The sequence below is a fragment of the Elephantulus edwardii genome, unplaced genomic scaffold (genome assembly GCF_000299155.1).
Source record: "Elephantulus edwardii isolate Elephantulus edwardi_28Jun2011 unplaced genomic scaffold, EleEdw1.0 scaffold00031, whole genome shotgun sequence".
NCBI lineage: Eukaryota > Metazoa > Chordata > Mammalia > Macroscelidea > Macroscelididae > Elephantulus > Elephantulus edwardii.
Window position 1 is genome coordinate 868,842 of NW_006399781.1, and position 22,156 is coordinate 890,997.

At 40.4% G+C, this 22,156-nt stretch overlaps 1 protein-coding gene and 1 pseudogene across 10 annotated transcripts in view; both read right to left on the reverse strand.

Moving 5' to 3' along the window:
• Positions 1 to 22,156, reverse strand: part of PEX5L (peroxisomal biogenesis factor 5-like) — a 408,894-nt gene that overhangs the window by 26,229 nt on the left and 360,509 nt on the right. For all 10 annotated transcript variants that reach the window (XM_006884042.1, XM_006884037.1, XM_006884041.1 and 7 more), the window contains one exon: positions 5,472 to 5,588. In XM_006884042.1, coding sequence (XP_006884104.1) covers positions 5,472 to 5,588 — 117 coding nt within the window. The remainder of the gene's footprint in view (positions 1 to 5,471; positions 5,589 to 22,156) is intronic.
• LOC102860460 lies at positions 13,112 to 14,240 on the reverse strand (annotated as a pseudogene).

Here is a 22,156-nt window from a genome sequence, read left to right on the forward strand (position 1 = left end):
TCCTTGGAGAGGGACATCATGCTTGGGAGGATGGAGAGACAGCGCAGGAGGGGAAGACCCTCTATGAGGTGGATTGATTCAGTGACTGAGGTGATCGATATGGGTATGTTGGAGACAGTGCGATTGGAACAGGATAGGACAGGGTTTAGGGCTGTTGTACACAGGGTTGCTATGAGTTCCAAGTGACTCGAAGGCACATAACAAGAACAACAACCACTGCCACCTTGTTATGCTCAGGCAAGGTGTTATTTAGCTTCTTTGTGAGTGTTATTTTTTTCCTTTTGGTCTCTTGTTAATTTCTATCTTTATGGTATTGTTGTTAAAGATACATTCTATTATATCAATATTTTTGAGGCTTGTTGGGGTCCTCATATGTAGTCAATTCTGGAGAATGTACCATGTGAACTTGAGAAGAAAATAAATTGAGGTTTTCTCAGGTGAAGTACCCCAAATACATCTATAATGTTGAATTGGCTAATTGTGCTGTTTAGTTCTTCAGCATCTTTTTTGAGTCCCTTTTGATTTGACCTGACCTTTTGTGATAGTGGTGTGTTGAAGTCTCCTCCTATTACTGGGATTTTTTTTTCTTTCTTTAAGTCTGTTAAACCGTTGTTTTATGTGTTTTACAGGTGTACCATTAGGTGTGTAGATATTAACTGAGGGTATGTTCTCTTAATCTACTATGTCTTTAATCATTATATTGTGTCCTTATTTTCAATCACCATTTCATCTTGAAGTCCATTTTATCAGAGGTTAGTATTACCACTTATGTTTTCTTAATGGATGCTATTTGCTTAGTACATTTTTCCACCCTTTGATTTTTAGCCTCTTTCTCCTTGTTTCTTAAATATGTCTTTTGTAGAAGACATATTGATGGGATTTGGTAGTTTTTAATCCATTCTGTTACTCTTTTCTTTTAATTGGTGTGTTTAAGCCATTCACATTGAGTGTGATTATTGGTAAGCCAGGTGTTGTTATTGTAATTTTGCTGCATTCCTCTTTCTATTGTTGCTGGTTACTTTGGTCTGTCCACTTTTCTTCTGCTTACAATGATGCCGAATTTCCCTCAGTGTTTCTTGTAGAATTGGTCTTGTTTTCGTGAATGCCTTAAGTTTCTGCTTTTATGCAAATGACCTAATTCCTCATTCATATTAAATGGACAGCTTTGCTGGTTACAGGATCTTCGACTGGCAATTGTTTTCTTTCAGCCTTCTGTAAATACTATCTCACTGTCTTCTTTCTTACATCAGAGATTAACCTAATTGGTTCTCCTTTGTAGGTGACTTTTTCTTGTGCTGTTGTTAGTCTTCGCTCGTTTTTGATTTTGGAGAATTTGATTATGGTATATCTTGATGTTTTTCTTTTGCGGTTTAATCTGAAATTCACTGAGCTTTTTCAAGATATATTTTCTAGTTTTTTAATGATAACTGGAAATTTTCTACAGTACCTCTTACACAATTTTATCAGTGGTTCCCTCCCCCCCCTTTCTGTTCTGGAATTTCAACCTATGGGTATGTTGTTTTGTTGATGTGATCCTACATGATTCTAGTTTTTTCCTTTTTGTCCTCTCTTTGTTTTTTCTTCTTATAAGTTTTCAATGAGAGTCTCGTCTTCTAACTTACTGATTCTCCATTCTATCTAGTCTGCTTTTTTGTGCCTCCAACCTGTTGAAAATGTCTGTATTGGTTTTGATATTCTGTATTGACTTTCTATGCTTTTGTTTTTTCTTGTACTGTGTTGGTTGTATCCTATCTGTCTTGTGATTTATTTTTTTCTTAATTCTTGTATCTCCTTATTCAATACACTTGTTATGAGAAGTCAGGAAATAAAGAGATATATGGCTTTTAGCAAGTCTGCTTTTAGGGACATCTCCAAAATAATGAAGAGTGATGATGTCAGTTTGAAGACTAAGATCCACTTAATTCAGACCATGTTTTTTCAATCACTTGCTATGCTCTGAGAGCTTGACAATGAGTAGGGTCAACAAAAGAAGAATTTATGCCTTTGAGCTGTGGCACTGGAGAAGAATACTGAATATCTCCATGGAATGCCAAAAGAAAGAACATCCAGCCTTGGAAAAGGTGCAGTCAGAGTGTTCCTTAGAGGTAAGAATGACAAAGCTTTATCTCTCTTACTTTGCACAAGTTTCTAAGAAACATATTCCTTGAAAATGGATATTATGCTTGGAAAGGTGGAGGATCAGCAAAAGAGAGGAAGACCCCAATGAGATGGACTAAAGCAGTGACTGCAGTAATGGCCACAGCATATCAAAGATGGTAAGGGTGCCACAGAATAGGGCAACATTCAGATCTGTTGCTCACAGGTCACTAAGAGTCACATTTGACTGGATGGCATCTAAAAAAAACAATAACCACCACTTTATATATGGTTTCAAGTCTTTATTACACCCTCTGTGGCTTCTTCAGTTCTAGTTCCTACAACTCCACCTCAGCAACCTTCTTCTGCCATCCTCTCTCTGAAGTATGCATTGGGTCTCACATCTGGTCTACTTTTTTAGAAGGATAATGTCATAATGTTTGACCTTGCTTGGTGCTTTCTTGACATTACCTGAAATTCTTGTTGGTATGTGTCAGGTAGTTTCTGCTGTGTCTGTGTAGGTAGTTGTCATTTCCTTAGTCTATGAGGCTATTTGTAGAGCTGTAAATTCTAAGTGTTGTCCCTGATTCAATTTTCCAGCGGCAATCTTTCCTGATGGTTGTCTGTGGATGGTTGTGTTCCCCATTTCCTTTGGCACACTTCTCATCCGTCCATGGACAGATAGGAACCTAGAGTCTTTCTTTGCATAGCTATGTGGGTTCTGTTTCTCTGTCTTGTGTTGTAGTTTGATGGGAGGTGACAGTTTCCCCTAAAAGTAAGCACAGCTAGCTGCTTCTGTCTGTGTTGTGTCCTGAGTCTCACAGGAGAGGCTGTTTCCCTGCTGAGCTGAAAAAGCCCCTGGAGAGCTGGGAAAGTCCCAGGAATGGCGTCCATGATACTTTCCTCTTGAAGTCTTAGTCAATTGGTGCTTGTTGTGTACCTCTGTCCTCTCCTGTGGCTGGATATGAGGGACCACTTCAGCTTTAGCAGACAGAGCCACTGGCAAGCTGACGAAATCCCAGGCATGCTGCCCAGGACACTTTTCCTCCCTAAGTCTTAGTGCTAAGATGTACCTATATTCTCTCCTGTGGCTGACCCCTTGCCTTGACAGACAAATCCCCTGGGGGACTGCAACATCCTAGGAATGCTGCCCAGGTCCCTTTTATCCCTAAGGTTAAATGATCAGTCAGTGCGCCAGGTGTATGGTAGCCCATGATACACTATCTTCCTGCTGGCTTGTCAGGATGGCTCAAGGGGCATTCCACTCTGCTATCTCGGCAGCTCAGACACCTGGGTGATGGCTCTCAGGACTCCTCCATTTCTGCTAACTAGTTTCTAGACTAGGTTGGTGGTGGTGGTGGGGAGACCTCACGGGGGTCACTGGAAGTTTGACTCATCTTTGCCAATGAGGTACTTTCATTGCTGCTGGTTTTTCAGGGCAACCTACGAAGTACACTCCCCTTTCTGCTGGCTTGGACATCTAGGACTCCTAGATGTCAGCCTTGTGACAAGTATATAACAAAGTACTTGCCCATCCAACATTATTACCTCCATAACTCAGTGACATTATGTTCATGCAACCCTAATCATACTCTGTTTTCAAACTGATCCATCACCTTCATCAAGAACTCAGTGCCCTCCCCAGTGACCCCTTCTTCCTATTGCCTCACTCCTCAACAATAAACTTCAGTCTTTACATTTTTGCTTGTTCCAGATATTTCATACAAATGAATTATGGAAGTGTTTCCCTTTTGTTACTAATTTATTGGCTGATAGTTTACATGAAATTGTTGTTCTGATTTTATGAGACTGTCTAGCCTGCTAAGGAAGAGGAAATGATTGAATGGAGATATTTTCATAACTCTCTATGTTGCATATTCTCTAATATGAAAGATTATCATCACATTTATAGTACTTAGTTCAGTTCCCAGATTGCAGAGAAGTTTCATTCTCGAATCTCTCTTTATATTTAATTTATATGCAAATTTGAAACAGGTGCAATTTATATCTAGTGTCTTCTAGTTAAATGTTTATCTTATATATAGTATATAGCATATCTTTCTATGCTTAAAAAACATTGAAGAAACATTTTCAGATGCACTAAAGCATTGTAATACAATAAAAACAAAAATAAATAATCTTTAGATGTGTTTTATAAAATATCACATGATTGTTATCACAAACCATTTATGTACCTTGAATTTTTAACATAATAGGCTTTAGTTTGCAGTTGGTAGGAATTCCACTGGGAGTTGTTCAGAGTGGATACTAAGTAAATTTTTTGAATTGAACTGAAAAATTACTAAGAATTTGCTATTATAAACAATCTTCAGCACAAAAACATAAGCTTGCATATCCTTTTTTCCTTCTATGTGTATTTTAAACAAATTCTATATATCTTTGTGTATTCCTAGTAATTTTTGCTAGTTTTTCAAATTATATATACAGATTTTCAAGTGAGAACCTGAGGAATTTTTAAAAGCATAAATTTAGAGCAATGGGAGCTTTATAAGTTGTCTATGCCACTCATACATTTGCTGGGGCATCTATCAGGGGATACTCTCTAAGGTATCATCTCTGGACTTGGCCTGGTTATGAGAAGGGTATTTTTTCAACTGAGTCTCTCTGTAAGCAGTTTAGTGGTCACTTTGTGAAATATAATCTTGAACACTAACAACACTCCTTCTCTTGCTCAATGACATCACTTCTGCTGTTAGTATATAGATATGACTCATAAGTGGAAGAAGGATGGGTAATATCTTCCCATGCAATTTACTGCTTCTGACAACTGGTTGGAGAGTCAGCTTTGAGTTAGTACTGACTTGATAGCACACAACAACAATTACAAAAACAACATGTGACTATACTTTTGGTCCTGGTAGCTTAGTGGGTAAGGAGCTGCACTGCCAACAGAAAGGCACATGGTTTGGAATCCACCAGCTTCCCCATGAGATAAAGTTGGGCAGGGAAATCCTCTTCAGTGTGATTCACAGCCTCTAAAAATTTTTTTGACTGGCACATAACAACAATAATGTGACTACCAGGCAATTAGCTCATTAAAACTATGGGATTAGTTAGCAATTATTCTTGTTACAACCAGTTCATGTTACAACCGAGCCTCAGTGTCACATAACAGGCTAGCACTAGGGATCTAAGCTCTGATTGACTGATGCAATTGAGATCATTTCAGTTGCTTTCACACACCAGAAGATTACAATGCTCATATCTATCACAATTTCTCCTCAGTTAGATTGACATTAAGCTGTCTGTGGAATTCTAGATACTTAATAAAATAGTAATTGCCTCATCAACCAAATACCATCCTGAAGAATTCAGAAACCTAATTAGCATTATTAGAACATAAACAAGGTCACCTTCTCACTAGCAGAGATCGTAACTTGAGTCTGGGCCTCTTGATTTTCAGATATCCAGTTCCTTCGAGCCATTTCTTCCCACTCTGCTTGCATCTTATCCCAGAACTCTGTATCTGACTAGGAGACAGAAATAACAAGGAAAGATGGATTTAAGAACATGCTACATTATCTGGTCTTTTTCTTCAAAAGGTCGTTTTGCTCATTTTCACCAAAAAGAATTCTGGGGAGGAAGAAAATGTTTAAACTGCTGTTGGAGAAAAGTTGTTAGTAAAATTAAAAAACCATGGCACAAAAACTCAAAACCCTAAAGAGAAGGAAGATTTTATTACTGCCTAAGAATAATTACAAGCATGTGATGCATTACTGGTAAATTGATAATGAGATTGCAGAGAAAGAAAACTTAACGATTATACAGGTAAGGGGATATAATAATTACAGTCATATTTTAGTAATTGCTATTGTTTCTAGTCCTTCTGGTCAGGAGGTGGGGCTCAGCCATTGACTTCAGGCTAATATCTTTTGAGGGAAAACCAGGACAGCATAGGAAAATAACCTGAAGCTAGTCTCACACTTTTTAGGCAGAAAAAGAATTTCTAATTATTGTACTGTAAAAGTTATTAAAAATTAAATCCAAAGGAAGAAACAGAGGAGGGAAGTTCCTGATCCCATTGTCCCTTTGAACTTGCTTTCACATTGGCTGTATTCAATGCTCCTCAAGGCTGAAGGCTTGTAGAGGTGCTAAGTGATCACAGAGTTAAAGCGGATTTAACTATGACTTTTTGCACCGAGAAAGTAGTTACTGTCTCAAGGACCAAGATTATATGTCTCTCTCTCTCTCTCTAATACATGGTAAAGCCCACTATTTAAATAATTTCAAATGTAGGTCTCAGGCACACATTTTAGGAACTCTTTCCTGGTCCTGGAGTTCCTCTTTGGAATGAGTGTGACTGCTTTGGGACAGAATGGGTAGTGACTTGGAGGGTGAAGTTAGTTCATCCTACTCTGTGGCAGGAGAAAACTGAGGCTAGAGGGTTAGGTCACAAAGCTAGGATTGTACAAGACCTGAATCACAGTCTGGCTCCAAAGTTTCCTCTTGTCCTTTAAGGCAAACCTGGTGTCTGGATGCCAAGAGAATGAAGGGTCTGAGCTTTGGGGATTAGATTCAATATCTGTAAGGTCTTTTCTGTGGTAGAATGATTTTTTTTTTACATTAAAAAATTGTTTCCTTTTTACAATTTCTCCTTCACTTTTCTAAGAGGAAACAAAGACGTTTGTTCTCTTTTACTTCAGGAGTGTTGGTGTGTGTTCCTGCTCTGAGGCAGACATGTCCTGCACAGTACAGTCCAACTGGTTTTTATTTTAGGAAGGATGAAGACAGTATTTTAGATGTGTTTGGAAGAGACGGAGAAGAAAGGATGAGAATCTTAAAAAAATCTGATAGTGGACTGGGAACTTTTCTGAGATGAAGAAAATGATGAAGGTTGGCAGTTTCTAAAACAACAGGGGATTATGTCCAGTTTTAGGGTCCTTGAAAGTTGGTTTGATTTCAGAGACTGTGAATAAAAAACATGAACTGTGTATGACCTGGAAATAAGAAACATTTTAAGGAACCACTTTGGACTTGGATGGCTGTAGGAAACTAAATTACCTGTCAGCTTAGAAACCACTTCTGTTTTCTTTGAAAATAAAATAAATTAGTGTTTCTTGAACATCTGGTTATGGAACTGAGATATAGACTCTTCACTTGCATCTCAGTTTCTGTGACTCTAAGTCCTGTGACCTATCCCCACACCATCATATTTCAATCTTTGTGGTCTCACACTCGACCTATCATTTCTGTCTGGCAGCTGTCTGTGTCAAGAATTCTTCTTCAAGCTTATTCTCAATGATACTCGCTCAGTCACTCATTCATAGTCATTCATGGCTATCAAGTCCAAACCCATGCATAGGTGATTGGTTTTCAAGGTTGTAGAGCACATGAGAGGAGATTGCCATCTTTCACTTATAATCATGGTGGTGGCTTTGAACCTCCATAGAGATGTGGCGTTTGGGTTTGCTGCGCAATTCCCTATGGACTATAGCAACAGAGCTCTTCTTTTAATGACAGTCATATTTTTATTCTTCCACATACAAATGTTTAGGAGTAGGACTGGCCTGACTTGACTTAACCCAGGTGACCAAAATAAAGAGTAGGTCTTACTGTCCTTTTCTTAATGCTTCAAACAACAGTTCCTACAACAGAAATGAGTCTTGTCGCTTTGGCAGTAGCTGTCACAACAACTTGTGTCTGAGATGTGGAAAGCTCATGAAATGGTCACCAGATCTCAGTGGTAAGGTTGTTGTTGCTGTTATGTACCATCGAGTCACCTGCGACTCATAGCGACCCTATGTACAACAGCTCTAAACTCTGTTCTGTCCTGTGCCAGTCTCACTGTCTCCTACACACCTACCCCCATTTCCCCAATCACTGAATCAATTCATCTCATCTAGGGTCTTCCTCTCCTGTGTTGTCCCTTTACGCCTCCAAGCATGATGTCCCTCTTCAAGGACTGGTCCCTCCTTGCAACATGTCCAAAGTATGTCAAATGAAGCTTCAGAAACCTTGCCTCCAAGGAGCAGTGTGATTTCACTCTCTCAAGGATGAATCTGTTTGCCCTCTTAGCAGTCCACGGTATATTTAATACTCTTCTCTAGCACCACAGCTCAAAGGCATCAATTTTCCTTCTATCATTGTCCAGCTCTCTGATGCATAGCCTGTATCTGGCGTGCCTTAGTCTCCTGACTGACATTGTTGCTTTTTAGTACTTTGGAGAGGTCTCTGACAGCAGACTTTGCTAATGCAATACGTATTTTAATTTGCTGGCTGCCGGTGCCAAGAGTGTTGATTGTGGAGCCAAGCAAACGAAAGCTGTTTACAATTTCACCCTCTTCACCATCTATAATGATGCTGCCAATTGGCCCTGTGGTGAGAATCTTTGTTTTCTTGGTATTGAGCTTCAATACATATTGAAGGCTGTAGTCCTTGACCTTCTGCAGCAAGCAGGGATAACATAAGAAACAAGCAAACAAAAAATTCTGTAAAGTTTTCCTATCAGAATGCCAAGCTAGGCAAACAGAATGATTTTGGATGTATATTAAAAAGCAAAGATGAGACAAAAGACTGAAATGAAATATACTACCACGTTAATAGCAACTGATTTCCAGGAAGTCAGAACAGACTCATAGCTCAGTCTCCAGTTGATATTTAGAAGATGTAAAGAACATGGGAGGAGACTGCTCATCTTTCTCTGTGAAAAAGCTGGTGGGTTTGAACACTTTCTTTTGTGTTGGCAGCACAACTCCTTACCCACCAGGCTACCAGAGCTCCCTATGTTAATAGAAATGTATCTTTAAATGAACTCATGATGACAGATTATTTTTCCCCCTGTATCTTGATATTTTTCTATACTTTCTAAAATTTTTATGATGCATGAAATGTTTTATAAGAATAATAGAAAGGTTAAAAACAGTGGGAAAAAAAAAAGAAAACGAAATTACATTTCTTTTTTTGAATAGCATTCAACCTGAGTATTTTTAGATACTGAAGAGTTTGGAGACTTTTTGGAAGAACTAATTTTTTTTTAACAAATAGCTTTTAAGAGACACATATTCAACTTGTCTGTACTAGAAAGGAATGAAAAATCTATCAAGCGACTGTTAGAATGTTTACTGACTTCTCCAAGCCCCTGCTGGGTTGAGCGAAGTGACAAGGACTGCCTATCCACTGAGGCCATAATGTTCTCCTAGTGAGGTTCCCCGGGACTTAAAGAACATTACCACCCTTCTGAATGAAAGAATGAGAGGGATTTGACAATGTGTATATCTGGGCTACAAATGGATTTGCTGTCTTTCCTGCAGCTGATACATCATTAAGATTGCCACAGAAAACAGACAGAACCTCAGGTTGGGTGGGGCTGCCCAGTTCTCATTTAATGAGCTCCTAGGAATTACTTTTACCACTTAAAATAAGTTGTTGCTGACTAATTAAATTGCACAGCTCCGTTTTCATTTAATTACAGAAGACTGCTTCTAGAACCATTTTCATCCAGTTGGAATACAGCTTTATTCACATAACTGCAATTATAAGATGGAGTTTTTTTCCTTTTATTTTTAACCGATTTCAGAAAAACCTGACACATATTTGACTTTAAAAAATTTATTTTATTATATTTTGTGTGTGTACCATCAAATCAGATCTGACTGGTACAGGAGGAGTTGCCCCTCCTTCTCCGGCAGAACATCTGCACATATTTTACTTTTAAACATTTCAGATGTGACCAAACACATTTTTAAAAATTGATGATTTTATTTGCTATTTTTGGATTTTAGTTGAGATTTTTATTTTATCCCTCCACAGGTAACTCTCAAAAATCAAAGGTTAAGGTATCAAAATATCCTGCAGTGGGAAACATCTCCCATCAAGGGACTTATTTATAGACTATTGAAGTGCAAGAAAGTCAGTTAAAAGACTAAAGTAGGTCTAGCCTAAGCCATGGCATTTAAGATGGACAACTGAATAATGAAGTCTGAAGAAGGATCAATCATCAATCAATGCCTTTGAACTGTAGAACTGGGGAAGAGTATTGAATATACCATGGACTGATAAAACAAATCCAATTTGGAGTCAGTGCAGCCTGGTTGTTCCTTATAGATAAAGTTGAGAAACTTTGCCTCATATAATTTGGACATGTCGTCAGGAAGCCCTTTGAAGAAGGTATGATAAGAAAAGCAGAGAGTTTGTGAAAAAGGAAGACCTTCAAGGAGATGCACTGACTCAGTAACTGCAACAATGGGCTTGAGCCCGATGGAGATCATGGGAATGGTACAGGAGAACCATGGCTCTGACTATCGTTCACAGGGTCCCTGTGATTCATGCGCAGTCCCCTGGACAACGCCTAGCAACCACCACCACCACCACCACCACAGGTAACATATCATTTATGCCAGAAACAAGTTGTGATTCCCTACTATCTACTTATTTTTTACAATGAATAATTGGGGCTCAATTTTAGACAATGAGTAAGAATGACAGAAGAAGAACTGATGCCTTTGAATTGGCGAATCTTCGTCTCACATACTTTGGGCATATTGCTAACAGAGGCTAGTCCTTGGAAACAAATATCAAGCTTGAACAGGGGAAGGGTCCATGAAAGAGAGGAAGACCCTCAATGAGGTGGATTGACACAGTGACCGCAGCAACGGGCTCAAGTGTGTCAGGGAAGAGAATGACACAGGATAGGACAGGGTTCAGATCTAGGGTTCGCATGAGCCATACTCAACTCCATAGCACCTGACAAGCAACATCAACAATCACTTAGTTTTGAAATAGTTTTCTTCTTATTAAGGTATGGGAGGATTGCACAGGATAGGACAAATTTCTCATCTGTTGTTTACATTGAGCTGCAGTTGATTCGATGGACCTAACAACTACCATTCATGAATAAACTTGGGGTGCACAAGATAGAGGTTAAGAATTACAGCATTGTCTTCAAATGACCTACACACAAATTGTGTCCTCATCATTGACCTTCTGCAAGTCCTTTCACTGGGTTCATTTCCTTATGACACAAATGAAGATAGAACAGCACCCTAGTTTAGCGGTTATTAGGATTAAAGCAGAAAATGCACATACAGCATCTAGCAAATGATACATGAAAGTAAGTCCATGAAAAGTAAGCATTCTCATTATTGCTTTTGTACTATGGAAAAGAAATATAAGGTAGAAACAAAAATCACTCACAACCTCAAAGACTAAATACACATACTGTGAATATTCATGGCCACTTCTTTCCCAGATGCCTTGGGGCTTAAGGCTGCCTCCTAGTTCAAACCCTAGGCCCAGGCTGGCTAGCCTCACTCCAGGGACAGAGCAAACTTGCACGTCAGACACATTCCCGGAAAAGCAGTCGACTCCAAAAGCTTGCCACGATTCCTGCGCTCCCACCACCATGCTCCTTCCTTCTGGCAAGGAGAGCTTCCCAAGAGGCTGGGAGGAGCCAGCCAAACCAGGAACAACATGGCCGCTTCTTTCCCAGCTGCCTTGAGGCTTAAGGCTGCCTCCTGGTTCATAGTGTTTCAATTTGCTTAAAACAAGACATATTCCTCTGCTGTGTATTTCACTCCTTATTGTCTTTCTTCTTCTTTTAACCAATTTTAAATGGAAACATTTGAATTCTAAACAAATATGAAATTGAGATGGACAATCTTCTTTCTTACAATTTACAGCCTCAGAAATCAGGAGGGTCTGCATTGGGTTGGTTCTAAGTTTACTGCAATTGAGTTTGGGTTTTTTGAGTTATTTAAATATTTCTCTTTCAACTAACAATGCAAAAATGGAAGCAAGACAAAGAAAATGAGAATACCTTATCTTAAATTGACTATTGTCATTGTTGTTTTGTACCAGTGAATCAGAATGACTGACAGCTGACCTCCCACTGGGATTTCAGAGGCAGTACACCATACAAGAGGAGACTGTCTGTCATTCCCTCTCCCTGCCACCCAGAGCAGTTGGTGGATTTGAGCTTCATAGTTTTGCACTGACAATACAATTCCTTACCACCAAGCCACTAGAGTTCCCTCTTAAGTGGACATATAGTGTAGCAATTAAACTGATGTTTATGAGTAGTTTATTACAACATAGAACACTCCTTAAGTTATCATGTTCACTGATGTGTAATATAATAGGAGAGCAAAACTAAATGTGCCTGGAGGAAGGTGGTCCTGCAGAGAAATGGACTGGTCGTACTGGATTTATGGAATATGGTCATCAGGAATTCATCCCATCATCTTTCCTAAATGTTCTATTAATTTGTACTTGTTGGTTATATTTGAGTCAGCTCTGATTCATGGTAAGCTTGTATATACAGAAGACAATGTTACCAATCCCATACCATCATTATGCTCTTTGATATATTTGAAGCCACAGCAGGGCTTGTCAATCTATCTAATGGATGATTATTTTCCGTTTTGGGGACACTACTTCTTTGGTGGAGAATCAGAGAAAGAGAGGAAGACCTTCAAGTTAAATTGACCCAGTGACTGTGAATATAGACTCAACCACATCAGAGGAGATCATAGTGATGGCACAGGATAGGGCAAGGTTTGGATATATTCTTCGAAGGGTCTTTATGAATCATATTTGACTCAACAACACCTAACAACAACAACTTCTTTACACATGTCCCTCTACCCCACCCCTGCCACTCTCAGGAATTGGCCCTTCCTAGGGCCAATCACATGTTCAAAGTAAGCGAAATGATAACTCATCATGCTTGCTTTTAATGAAGACAAATTATAATTTTACTTCTTTTTATTTTTGGTCAGGGAGCTCTGTTGGCCTAGTGGTAAGAAGCTGCACTGCAGTCTCTCTCTCTCTTGTGATTCCCCCCTCCCCCTTAAATAGTTGTTTATTGGCAGTGGGTTGGAAAAGGTGATGGAGTTAGCAAACAGAGATGCCACCATACACCAATATCACAAGGGCAGCAAGAGTGATGAGAAGGAGCAGCCTGAAGCCCCAGATGAGGCCCTTCTTCTCAAGTGTTAAGTCTAAGAAGGCGCTGGGGTCTGGAGTGTTGAGGGGGGTGGCCTTAGAACACCTCCACTTAGTAGGCATGGTTAGAGACGAAGAGGGACTCGCTGGCTGCGGCCCCGGCCTGACAGCTTGGGGTGTACTTTCCTTGGCAGGCAAGGCTGTTGGCCAAGGCTCGCTTGATATACTCCTCCTGGGCTGCCTTCAGATTCTCCTTCTTCCCACCCCAGGCCTTCAATGCAGAGGCCTGCAGAGTTCGGCCATAGGAGAAGGTCAGGGCCCATGGCTTCAGCAGGGGGCACGTGTTGATGGCATTGAGGTTGATGGATGCCTCCTCCTCACTCTGGCCTCCAGACAGGAAGGTGATCCCAGTAACAACGGGTGGCACTGTGCAGGCGCAGTGCTGTAACAGTTGCCATGGCAATCTCCTCATGAGAAAACTTCTGTGTGCAGGCATGGCCAGGGATTACCATGTTAGGCTTCAGCAAAGTGCCTTCTAAATAGATGTGGTGGTCACTCAGAGCCTTGTAGACAGCAGCCAGCACCTTCTCAGTTACATACTCACAGAGCTTCAGGTCATGGTCACCATCGGGGAGGATCTCAGGCTCCACAACGGGCACAATCCCATTCTGCTGGCAGATGCTGGCATAACGGGCCAGCACGTTGGCATTTTCCATGATGGCAAGAGCTGAGGGGATGTGCTCTCCAATCTTCAGCACACAGCGCCACTTGGCAAAGTCAGCTCCGTCCTTCTTGTACTGGGCACAGCACTCGGACAGCCCATCCAGCCCTTGGGTGGTGGTCTCGCCATTAGTCCCTGCCAGGGGTATCACGCCCTTGTCTACCTTGATGCCCACAACACCACCCTTAGATTTGATGACTTGGGGGAAGGGACGCCCATCATCCGCCTTCTGGTAGAGGGTCTCATGGAAGAGGATGACACCCCCGATGCAGGGGTTCACGTGGTCATCGGCAGTCAGCAGGAGCTGGCGGTAGAAGCGGCGGTTCTCCTCTGTGTTCTCGGTTCCAATGGACTGCAGGCGCTTGGCAGTGCTTCCGGTGGACTCATCTGCGGCCAGGATGCCCTTGCCCGGAGCAACGATGCGATGGGCGATGTCAGAGAGCTCCTTCTTCTGCTCCGGGGTCAGCGCAGGGTATGGGTAGGGCATGGTGTTCTCGGTGGTGATTTCCTGGGCGCTCATAGAGGAGGGGGCGCGCTCGGAGGCGGCTGGCGGTGGTGGGCTGTGGGGAAGGAACGCGCCAGTCGTCCCAGTTCCGGGTTCTGCCTCTCTTGTGATTTTTATAAAAGTTTACAGAAAACTTTCATCCAGCATCAGGATGGATGGTGAAGAGATTGAGATTGTTCACAGCTTCAGTTTTCTTGGCTCTACAGTCAACACTCTTGGCACCAACAGCTAGGAAATTAAAAGATGTATTGTGATGGGAAAGTCTGCTGTTAGGGACCTCTCCAAAGTACTGAAGAGCAATGGTGTCACCCTGGTGACTAAGGTGCACCTGATACAGGCAATGGTCTTTGCAATCACTTGCTATGTGTCAGAGAGCTGGCCAATGACTAGGAAGCATAGAAGGAGAATTGATGCCTTTGAGCTGTGGTGCTGGAGAAAAGTATTGAATATACCATGGACTGCTAAGAAATTGAATAGGTTCATCCTGGAGAGGGTGAAATCAGGCTGCTCCTTGGAGGTAAGGATACTGACATACTTTGGACATGCTGCAAGGAGGGACCAGTTCTTGGAGAAAGACGTCATGTTTGGGAAGGTGGAGGGACAGTGCAGGAGAGGAAGACCCTCTATGAGGTGGATTGACTCAGTGACTGGGATAATTTGGGTAGGTATGTTGGAGACAGTGAGATTGGCACAGGACAGAGTAGGATTTAGGGCTGTTGTACATAGGGTCGCTATGAGTTGCAGGCAACTCAATGGCACAAAACAACAACAACAACAACAACAACAACAACAACAGAAAAGCTATATTTTTATTCATGATTTTATTTCATCTAAGACTGAGGAGATCTGGTGGAGTAGTGGCTAAAACACTTGATGCCTAATCTTAAGATTTGAGGCTCCAACCAACCAGTCTTTCTGCAGAAGAAGGATGACACAGTATATTCCCATAAAGATTTATCATCTTGGGAATCTTCTGGGCCAATTCTGAGTCACTGAGTTGAAATTTACTTGACTGTAGACAGTTTGGTTTTTGGTAAGACTGATGTGTGCATTGTCCATGCAATCCAAAGCAAATATAGTAGTCTCCACGAACACTACAAGTTGCATGCATTTATTTCTATTGTTAGCCTATGACATTTTGGTGGAAGGGAAGATCCTTAATGATAAAGACTGACATAGTGACTGCGACAATGGGTTTGAGCATGGTGTAAATTATGAGGATGACACAAGGTAAAGCAAGTTTTAGATCTGTTGGTCATAGAGTTGCTTTGGTTCATAGCTAACTAGATGGCACCTAACAACAACAGCAACAACAACAACAACAACAACAACAAACAACAACAACAACAACAAGCTCTGGTTTAAGCTGGAAGCAGAGAAATTTACTTCCTTTCAGCTTCAATTCCTCCACATTGATTTCTCAAACAACTGCATATTAAGCTCTTGCTTCTGATTTTCTTCAACATTCATTACCTGAACAAGTGATTCAGAAAAATTTACAGGAATTATTTTAACTCATACATAATTTTTCCTCATATATAAAGTGGGGAAACTGGGTTCATTTGTAGCTCAATTCCTTATTCTCTGTAGGGTGATCGAGAAAAGAGAGAGGAAAGATCTTAGCATAGGATCATATTTTTTGAAGGAGGCTTCTGGGCTATCCACTGATCTCCAAAATATATTATTTTAATGCATTTTCACAAAATATATTTGACTTTTTTATTATAAACTAAGAAATAAAAATTTCTATAAGCACCATAACCGAAATGAAATATTAATTCAATTAAGACAGAAAGAATAAGAAACTAAGAATTTCTTAAACTCAGGGAGTTTTAAGGAATGGTAGCATATTATCAGCTCAGAGTCATCAATCTGCCTTTGTCATCCCTTTGTTAAAGTAGAGATAGTTTCAATTTTGTGGCTAAAGGTAATTGTCAATTTGAAAGCTCCTGTCTGCCATATAAAAAGAACTAAGAAGGAGACCACATGCTGATTCTGCCTGGGTGGAATCCAACCAAGTGTTCTTTCTTTAGACAATGATTTACTGCATCAAAATGAAAAACAAAACAATATGACAAAAGCAGAAGGAAAAGCATACTGCCTGTTTTTATTTCTTTTTTTTTTTTTTTTTAGTCTCTTTTACTTAAACCCAGTAAACAAGTTTGGATAAAAGTATGCAGTACAAGGAATAGCATCATTCAAATAAAATTATATGTAGATCACCTTGGGCCTCAATGCCCTTGAGTCTGGTAGCTCAGGCTGATGACGGGTGACTGAATGGTGCCGCCTAGCACCTCTCTAGTTCACTAAGAGTTCACCACGAGTAGAGGATTCCATGAGGCTGCACAAACAACAAAGTCAGTCTTGGTTTGCAATGGTCGATATATAGTATTATGATCAAGGATGGGAGAGCCTTTTCACAGGTCAAAATTAATTTGAAATTCCATATGCCAATTGACAAACCTAAGTCCAATCAAACCAGCGTGACACCAGGGACAGAGAGAGTTTGCTTTTGAGTCTATTTTGAGCCAAAACTTAAGGGGTTAATGAAAGTTGGGCGGTGCACCAAGCACTGATATATATCAGACACAATATTAAGCTGACTAGAAAGGAAAAAGGCTCCCTAGTGCTCAGAAGGATGAGTTCCTCAGCATTAGAAGTCTTTAGAGACTCAATGACTAAGATGAGGTTTACTGTTAGAAAGCTTCACAAATGAGAAGGATGTCTGATTCAGTGAATAATGAGAAAGCAGAGCAGAGAGTGTGAGGATAGTGCAGAAATGGCCTGGTTTTTGTTCTACTGTATAAAGGGTGGCTTTGAGTGGGAACACCTAACAGTAACTACAGAATAACCTAAATGGAAGCCCTGGCTAGTAAATGCTTGGCTTCTACCTGAAGGATTGGCAATTCAACTCCACCAGAGGCTACATGGGAGAAAGGTTTGGCTCTTTAGCATGGCATGGCCACTGGAAACATGATAGGACCCATTCTACTCAGAGAACCATGGAGTCACCATGAGTTGGCATCCAGTCAAGGGCAGCAAGTAGTTTGGTTTTTTGTTTACAACCTTGACTCTCTTTAAAGACAAAGCTTATTAACAAATTAATTTATTGAAGTGTCCATGAGATAAAAAAAATTAATAGTGTCTGTTAGGTAAAAACAAACAAACAACTTACACAACAATCTAACATGTATTCCCTTTTCTCAAGTTGAAGATTGTAGGAAGGAAAGTTTTCAGGCACTGGCATCAGGTAGGCTAGGCTGAAATTATGGCCATATTCCCTTCTCTCATGATTTCAAGACTTAGATTTCTATCTTTAGTGCAGACTCCTCACCTGTAAAATATATACACCTCTATCTGAGCGGTTGTGAGAATTCAGTGAACTGATACACGTGAGGTGTTCAGAACTTACGTAGAAACCAAAGACATGGCGTTGTTGTTGTTGTGTTCCATAGAGTCAGAACCAACTCACAGCTGACTCTCTAGTGGGTTTTCAGAGGCAGTAAATCACACAGGAGGAGATTACTCATCTTTATCCTGCAAAGCAGCTGGTGGATTAGAACCCTGTGCTTTCATTTTGGCAGCATAATTCCTTACCACTTGGCCACCAGAGCTAATATTTTATTACAGATGAAAAGAATATTTCCTAATATACAGAGAATGAAACATGACAGCATTTACACTGTGTGGTTCAGAAATGTTGTAAACAAAAACATTGGTTCTAACAACATAAGTTATGATTGCCTCTGGGACTGGCACACTTGTTTGTGCAAATGGAATTGGCCATCACTACAGGTGTTGGTGGGCACCTGGGAAAACAGCTTGTCACTCTTATCAAACAATGTGCCAGCAGGAGCTTCAGAAACGTGGAGAAAATTAGGAAGTGATGAAAGGAGACTGGAGAACAAGGGAGGCTGAAAATATTGCAATACAAGGCTGAGCAGGACATGAGAGAGCAACCAAGAGCTGTTTCCAAGATTCCTCTCTGCCTTAGACAGCTGTTCTTTCCTATTTTGCCAGTTGGCAAAACGGCCTAGAGGGATGGAGTATCAAAAGCAAAGACGAAAGCCTGCCATCCAAATAGGTAGGGGTACTTCTGGAGAGGGCTTTCAGAAAACTCATTAAACGACAGTGCCTTTGCAACGTGGAGATTCCACATAATTATTTATTTTGCTGCAACGCCTGAGTAGTATTTGAATTTTCAACAAAGAATTACTGTTAACATGCACTGAGTTGGGGGTTTGAGAACAACATGTGGGAGTTTGGCCTTGTGGAGTCAGTTTCTTCAAGGCTGTTTCTTTTTTTTTTTTTAATTGGGTTGTAATTCAATCATTCATAAACATTTTGTTTTCTAATATTAATTACAATTGTTATTTGTTACATCTCATCAAATCCTCACTATATCTTGCCTTTCATTCCCCCCCCCCTGCTAATTGTTGCTCCCTCTCTATCCCCACCTTTGTCAATTCTCTATTATTATTTCTGTTGGTGTATAAGTCTTTCCTTGTTTTTGTTGTTGTTAGGTGCTGTTGAATCACCTGCGACTCATAGTGACTCTATGTACAACAGCTCTGAAGCCTGCCCTGTCCTGAGCCAGTCTCATTGACTCCAACATACCCACCCTCATTACCCCAGTAACAAAGTCAATCCATCTCATTCTGGGTCTTCCTCTGCTGAGCTGTCCCTCCACCATTCGAAGCATGAAGTCCTTCTCCAAGGACCAATCCCTTCTGGCCATGTGTCCAAAGTATGTGAGATGGAGCTTCAAAATCCTAGCCTCCAAGGAGAAATTCGGTTTCACCCTCTCCAAGATAGATCTGTTTGTTTTCTTGGCAGTCTATGATATACTGAAGACTCTTCTCCAGCACCACAACTCAAAGACATTGATTTTTCTTCTGTCATCCTTAGTCATTGTCAGCTCTCTAATGCATAACAAATAATTGTGAAGAGTAAGGCATAGGTCAGGTGCACCTTAGTTTCTAGACTGATATCACTGCTTCTCAATACTCTGGAGAAGTCACTGACAGCAGATTTTCCAACAATATTTCATCTTTTGATTTCCTGACTGCTGGTCCCAAAAGTGTTGATGTTGAGTGGATCTGAGCAAGTTGAAATTGTTAACAGCCTCAATCTCTCTTCATCTATTATGGTGCTGCCAGTTGGCTCAGTGGTGAGAATCCATCTTCTTGATGTTGAGCTTCAATCCATGTTGAAGAATACAGTCCTTGACTTTCTGTAGCAACTGCTTCAGGCACTCCTCAGTTTCAGCAAGCAGGGCTGTGTCATCTGCATAAGGCAGAGTGTTGATGAGTTGTGGTAAGGCTTTTCTAAGCAAGGCTATTTATTTATTGAAGGTTGGTTTTGGACTGCCAACTCAGATTAATTCAGACAAGCCTGAGGAGATGGAGAAAAGGCCCAGAAGGCATAAAATAAGAGGGCCTCACAATAGAAGTAGACTACTGGAATTCTGGCTCAGCCACAGGAAGGACTCTTTGTCTGCTATTTCATGAGTGACAAATCATGGGAAATTCCCCATTATTCCCTGCCCAAAGGTTAGAAATATTCACAAAACCCAAACGGCATTTAAGTCCTTGTGTTTTTCAGTATGGAAAAGTCCAGATGTGAATGGTATCCTTAAGATGTGCATTGTGCATGTACTGAGAATTTCTGGTGGCTTACTGGGTAAGGAGATGTGCTGCCAATTCAAAGGCTGGCAGTGTGAATCCCCGAGGTGCTCTGACAGAGAAAGATGGGCAATCTGCTCCTGTGGGATCTACAGTCTCTGAAAACCCACTGGATAGGCAGTTATGAATCAATTCCCACTCAACAGTAATGAATTTGAGGCTTTTTGAGCTTGAAAGGTAATTCAGAATACGTCAAAGAATATGACACAAAAAGAGTAAAAATTAGCTGTATGAATTACACTATCATGAAGCAGGAGTGGCATCCACTTCCTAAAACAAAACACCTCTGGAAATTCTATGAACTTTGAGAAATGGTAATTGTAGAAGGGCATCAGGTCTTTTGTTCATACAGTCTCTATGAGTTGTGCTTGATTCAATGGAAATCAACAATAGCAACAATAGTGCATGCAAAATGTAAAATATTTCATTTTGATGTGTGAGAAACACCCCATAATTCAGGGCACCTGGCATAGCTGAGAAGGCAGACTTTGATAACCAACTTCATATTGTTTAAGAAACTCTATTTTAAGTTGTTTTACTTTTGCTTATCATTAACTTTTAAAGAAACACATAGTCATTGTTTCAGGACATGCTTGTAGAGGAGCTGGCAAACCAAAGAAAAGGAAGGAATGGTTTTCTTGGCAGGCTGCTACAGCCAATATTTCAATAATGGTTATTTAGGGAAGGTTTCAAGAAAAGTATCTTTCAAATGTTTGTTAAAATTAAGGGATTATATTAGAAAACAGATTATAAGTACTTTACTGATGAGGTCAGTAAGTTAAGTGCACATGAGGACATTCTAAAACTGAGGGGCTTGGCATGATTAAAGTAGGGCTAAATAAAAGTTCCATTGTTGAGTTAAATTTATCCAAAAACTTCTTCTCTGCTTTCTGAAAAATAAAGCCTGTGATTTAGAGCTGTAACTTCTTGTGAAACTTTAATCACCTTAGGCAAACAATGGAAGAAGGGACAAGAGTATGGGTTGTGAAGGAAGGTTTGTCAGTAAATGTTTGTCTTGATGGTCTCAGAAGAGTGCTTGCACATCAGCCTCAGGAAGCATGTACACATAGCTTACTAAATTGGCTCCAAGAAATCTATATTAGAAAAGAAAGTCTCCAACCTTGTAAAATTTTAACTTGCCATTGTCTTGTAAGCCTGTGAAATCCAAACCTGCTGACTGTGGTCACATTCTCCTTCCCTTAATTTTCTGTTTAAAAAGCTCACCACTCCCTAAGAATGTTAGAGGATTTTGATGAATCCTCACTAAGTGCTGCCCCAATTCAAATTGTTCTGTTTATTCAACAAAACTCTTTTGGCCATGTTTTTTGACAATGGCAAACTGCACTTCTAAAAAAAGTCACAAAAGTCTTTCCAATCCCATATGCTCTTTCAGAAACTTACCCACATTCTAGTAAGAAGTGAAATCTGTTCTTTGTTTTGAGCATCTTGATAACGAAGAGGAAGTGACATGATGTGACTTTTGAGGGTAGGTCCTCCTTTTGAGGGTAGCTGTGATATAACTTCTGCCTGTTTCTTTCTTTTTGTCACTCATTCTTTGGAATCTACCTGTGATGTCTCAAAGAGATTTTGGACTTAAAGCAAGCGCACACACAAGAGTTCTAGCCACCAATGGCCATAGGGTATGAGTGACTGACTACTAGCCTGACATGGGTATGGGCATCCCTTTAGATAATTTGAGCCCCTAGTCTATGCCCCCAACTGCCAATCTACCTGACATTTGGTGGGGGAAAGAGGACTCACCCTCTTTGAATTCTACTGCAATGGAAGATTCTTTTTTCTTTTTAGCAAAAGTGATTTCATAGTTTTAAACTATATTGGGGAAATTTATTACAAAGTCTCAGTAACTGGGATAGCTGTTACTACTTTGGGTGAGGACAGTGGGTAATGAAGGAAGACTGGGCTTAAAGAAAAGGCCTTCTGTTCACTTCTTTAAAGTGAAGGCAGGATAGTGAAATACAGAAGCATTTCCTCACCTTCTGCATCCTCAATGTCAAAAAACAAAGTATGTTGAGATCAAATTAGCTCGAGATGCTTTAGGTAAAACCAACAATTTCAAAGAGGTGGTCTGTGGTGTCTGGTGGTGTACTCTGTAGAGAGGCGCATTGATAACTCAAAGGCTGTACCTTTCCTACAGTTTGAATCCACCAGTCACTCTGCAAGACAAAGAGAGGCAATCCCCTCCCGTGCAATTTACAACCTTGGAGAATTGATGGAGATTCAGCTAGG